This window comes from Eriocheir sinensis, chromosome 37 (assembly GCF_024679095.1).
Source record: "Eriocheir sinensis breed Jianghai 21 chromosome 37, ASM2467909v1, whole genome shotgun sequence".
NCBI lineage: Eukaryota > Metazoa > Arthropoda > Malacostraca > Decapoda > Varunidae > Eriocheir > Eriocheir sinensis.
The window spans coordinates 4,787,677-4,790,176 of record NC_066545.1 but is presented as its reverse complement, the minus strand read 5'-3'; the positions used below and the strand labels follow the sequence as shown (position 1 = coordinate 4,790,176).

The 2,500-nt window shown below is 40.2% G+C and overlaps 2 protein-coding genes across 2 annotated transcripts in view; one reads left to right on the top strand and one right to left on the bottom strand.

The window, feature by feature from the left end:
* The window catches only part of LOC127008110 (uncharacterized), a 159,708-nt gene that overhangs the window by 123,117 nt on the left and 34,091 nt on the right, over positions 1-2,500 (bottom strand). The window lies entirely within an intron of this gene.
* LOC127008107 (cytochrome P450 6k1-like) overlaps positions 1-2,500 on the top strand; it is a 34,932-nt gene that overhangs the window by 3,426 nt on the left and 29,006 nt on the right. Inside the window, exon 3 of the mRNA XM_050879711.1 lies at positions 2,148-2,309. Within this exon, the coding sequence (XP_050735668.1) occupies positions 2,148-2,309 (162 nt within the window). The remainder of the gene's footprint in view (positions 1-2,147; positions 2,310-2,500) is intronic.

The window sequence follows — 2,500 nt, the reverse complement described above, 5'->3', positions numbered from 1 at the left end:
TTGCGTGAAGATCAACTTTATATTTTCAGTGACATATTTGTATTTTTGTATATACAAAAAAAAACTCAGGTCTTTTATATGAATCGCAAACATGCCGATTTGCATCCATAATCTACCATACAAGCACACGAAAGAACAATTTGTATATCAAATAGTATAGTCTGATTATACTCGAAGGATTCATAGCCTTTCAGTTACCCATAGTTCATCTCATTCAGACACATAAAGTGACAGCCACCTCTGCAAGTGTCTATACATAAAGAATTTTGATGTGTTGCATGTAAACAGAACGGGTAGCCTAATATTTTAAATAGCCTAGCTTCGCATTTAACAATTGTTATTTATTGTTTCATGTTATTTCGAATATCAACCATTATTTACATGCAGTAAATAATTAAGATATGCTTTATATGCACTTGCAGAGCCAGATGTCTTTTAATATACCTGAAATGAGCTATCAATCAATGAATTTGAAAAAAACATAGATCGTTCGAGCATGATGTGACTATGTTATTTCATATTTGATACAAACTTGTCTTTTCGTGTGCTTGTATGTTAGATTATCGATGCAAATGACTGAATTGTGTATTGTATACATAAACATTCAAATATATTATTGAAAAATAAGCTTGAATGTCTATCACAACAGTTGATTTTCATGTTTTCCCGAACTAGAAATGCGCAGGTGCTACATCTATAAAAATTCCCGCTTTGTTGGTGGACAGACGGAATGAAACAGACAATACTACTACTGCTACTACTTGCGTAACCTTTGCTACTCTAGCCTGCCGATATCTTTGAGACAGAAGATAACACAAGGAGGAGCAAGCACTCACGAGAGAGAGAAAAGGAGGTTGAGAAAGGAGGTGGGATGGAAATGAGAGGGAGGTAGGGAGGGGGGAAGGGAGGAGGAAGGAGGCAACGAGGAGGAAGGGGGGGGGCAGGGGAGGGAGAGGAGGTTATCAGTATTATCACGGACAAGATAATAGATAGATCTGTTTCTTATCCTTTCTCCACCTCCATTATCCATATCTCCCTTCTCCTCCTCCGCCTCCTCCGCCTCCTCAGCCTCCTCCTCCTTCTCCTCCTCCTCCTCCTCTGCCTCTTCCCTTGCTATCTGTTCATCATGTAATGGGTTTATCACTCATCTTGGGAATCCACTCGAGAAACTGAAGTTTTTATATCAGTTATTATTATTATTATTATTATTATTATTATTATTATTATTATTATTATCATTATTATTATTATTATTAGCATTATTATCATCTTCATCATCATCATTATCAATCATTATGTATTATTAATGTCATTATTTCAATCATCATCACTATCAACATTATTATCATTATTATTTTCGCAATTTTGAGTATGATAACAACGATGATGGTGGTGATGATGATGATGATGGTGATGATAATGATGTTAATGATGATGAAAATATATTGTTCTCGTTGCTTTCTGCCGTTTTTGTAGTCGTTCGTTACTGTTGGTGTTACTGTTACGACGCTGTCCCTGCTGATGTTTTGACAAAAAAAAAAAAAACGTTGTTGAGTAATCTTAGGCTGTTTAAGGACCAAGATAATGTAACGCCTCCACCTCCCCTCCTCCTCCTCCTCCTCCTCCTCCTCCTCCTCCTCCTCCTCCTTCTTCTCCTCCTCCTTCATACCTCTAATCTTCCCGTTCAAATTCATTCCCCTCCCCTCCTCCTCCTCCACCTCCTACTCCTCCTCCTATTATTGAGTCTTCTACAGCATCTCTCTCTCTCTCTCTCTCTCTCTCTCTCTCTCTCTCTCTCTCTCTCTCTCTCTCTCTCTCTCTCTCTCTCTCTTTTTTTTTCTGTGCCTCGTCCACAATTCCTTTCCTCGACAAAAAAAAAAAATCATTCTTTTCTTTCATTCATTCCTCTCCCTACTCTTCCTTTCACTTCCCTTTCTTTTTCTCCTCTCCCTTCCTTTCCATTTCTTTCCCTTGTTTTTCCTTTATCTCTCTTTATTCTTTTTCCTACCCTTCCTCTCCTTTTCCTTCTTCCTTCCCTTCAGTTTTTACCACTTCCATTGTCGTTACTTCCCTTGCCATCTTTCCCTCTCTCTCATTCCCTTCCTTGCCATCCTTATTGATCTCTCTCCCTTGCTCTCAATCTCCAGTTCTTTGATGAGCTATACTACGACTACAACGGCCGTGACTACTGCGGCTTCTACGACTTCTTGAAGCCCGGTCTCTTCGTGGGCAACCCGCAGCTCATCAAGACCATCCTCGTGCAGGACTTCCAGTACTTCGCGGACAGACGCACCTTCGATCTGGCCAAGGTAAGGAGTGTGTTCTTTATCGCATGTGTGGTTGAAGATGTGGCTGTGTGGGGTGGGTGGGAGGTGGGAGGTTAGTGTGTATGTTTGTTTATGTGTGTGTGTATGTGTGTGTGTGTGTGTGTGTGTGTGTGTGTGTGTAATTCACCACGACCTGATCATGAGCTGGACTCGTCATCGCCAGCAAGTACCTT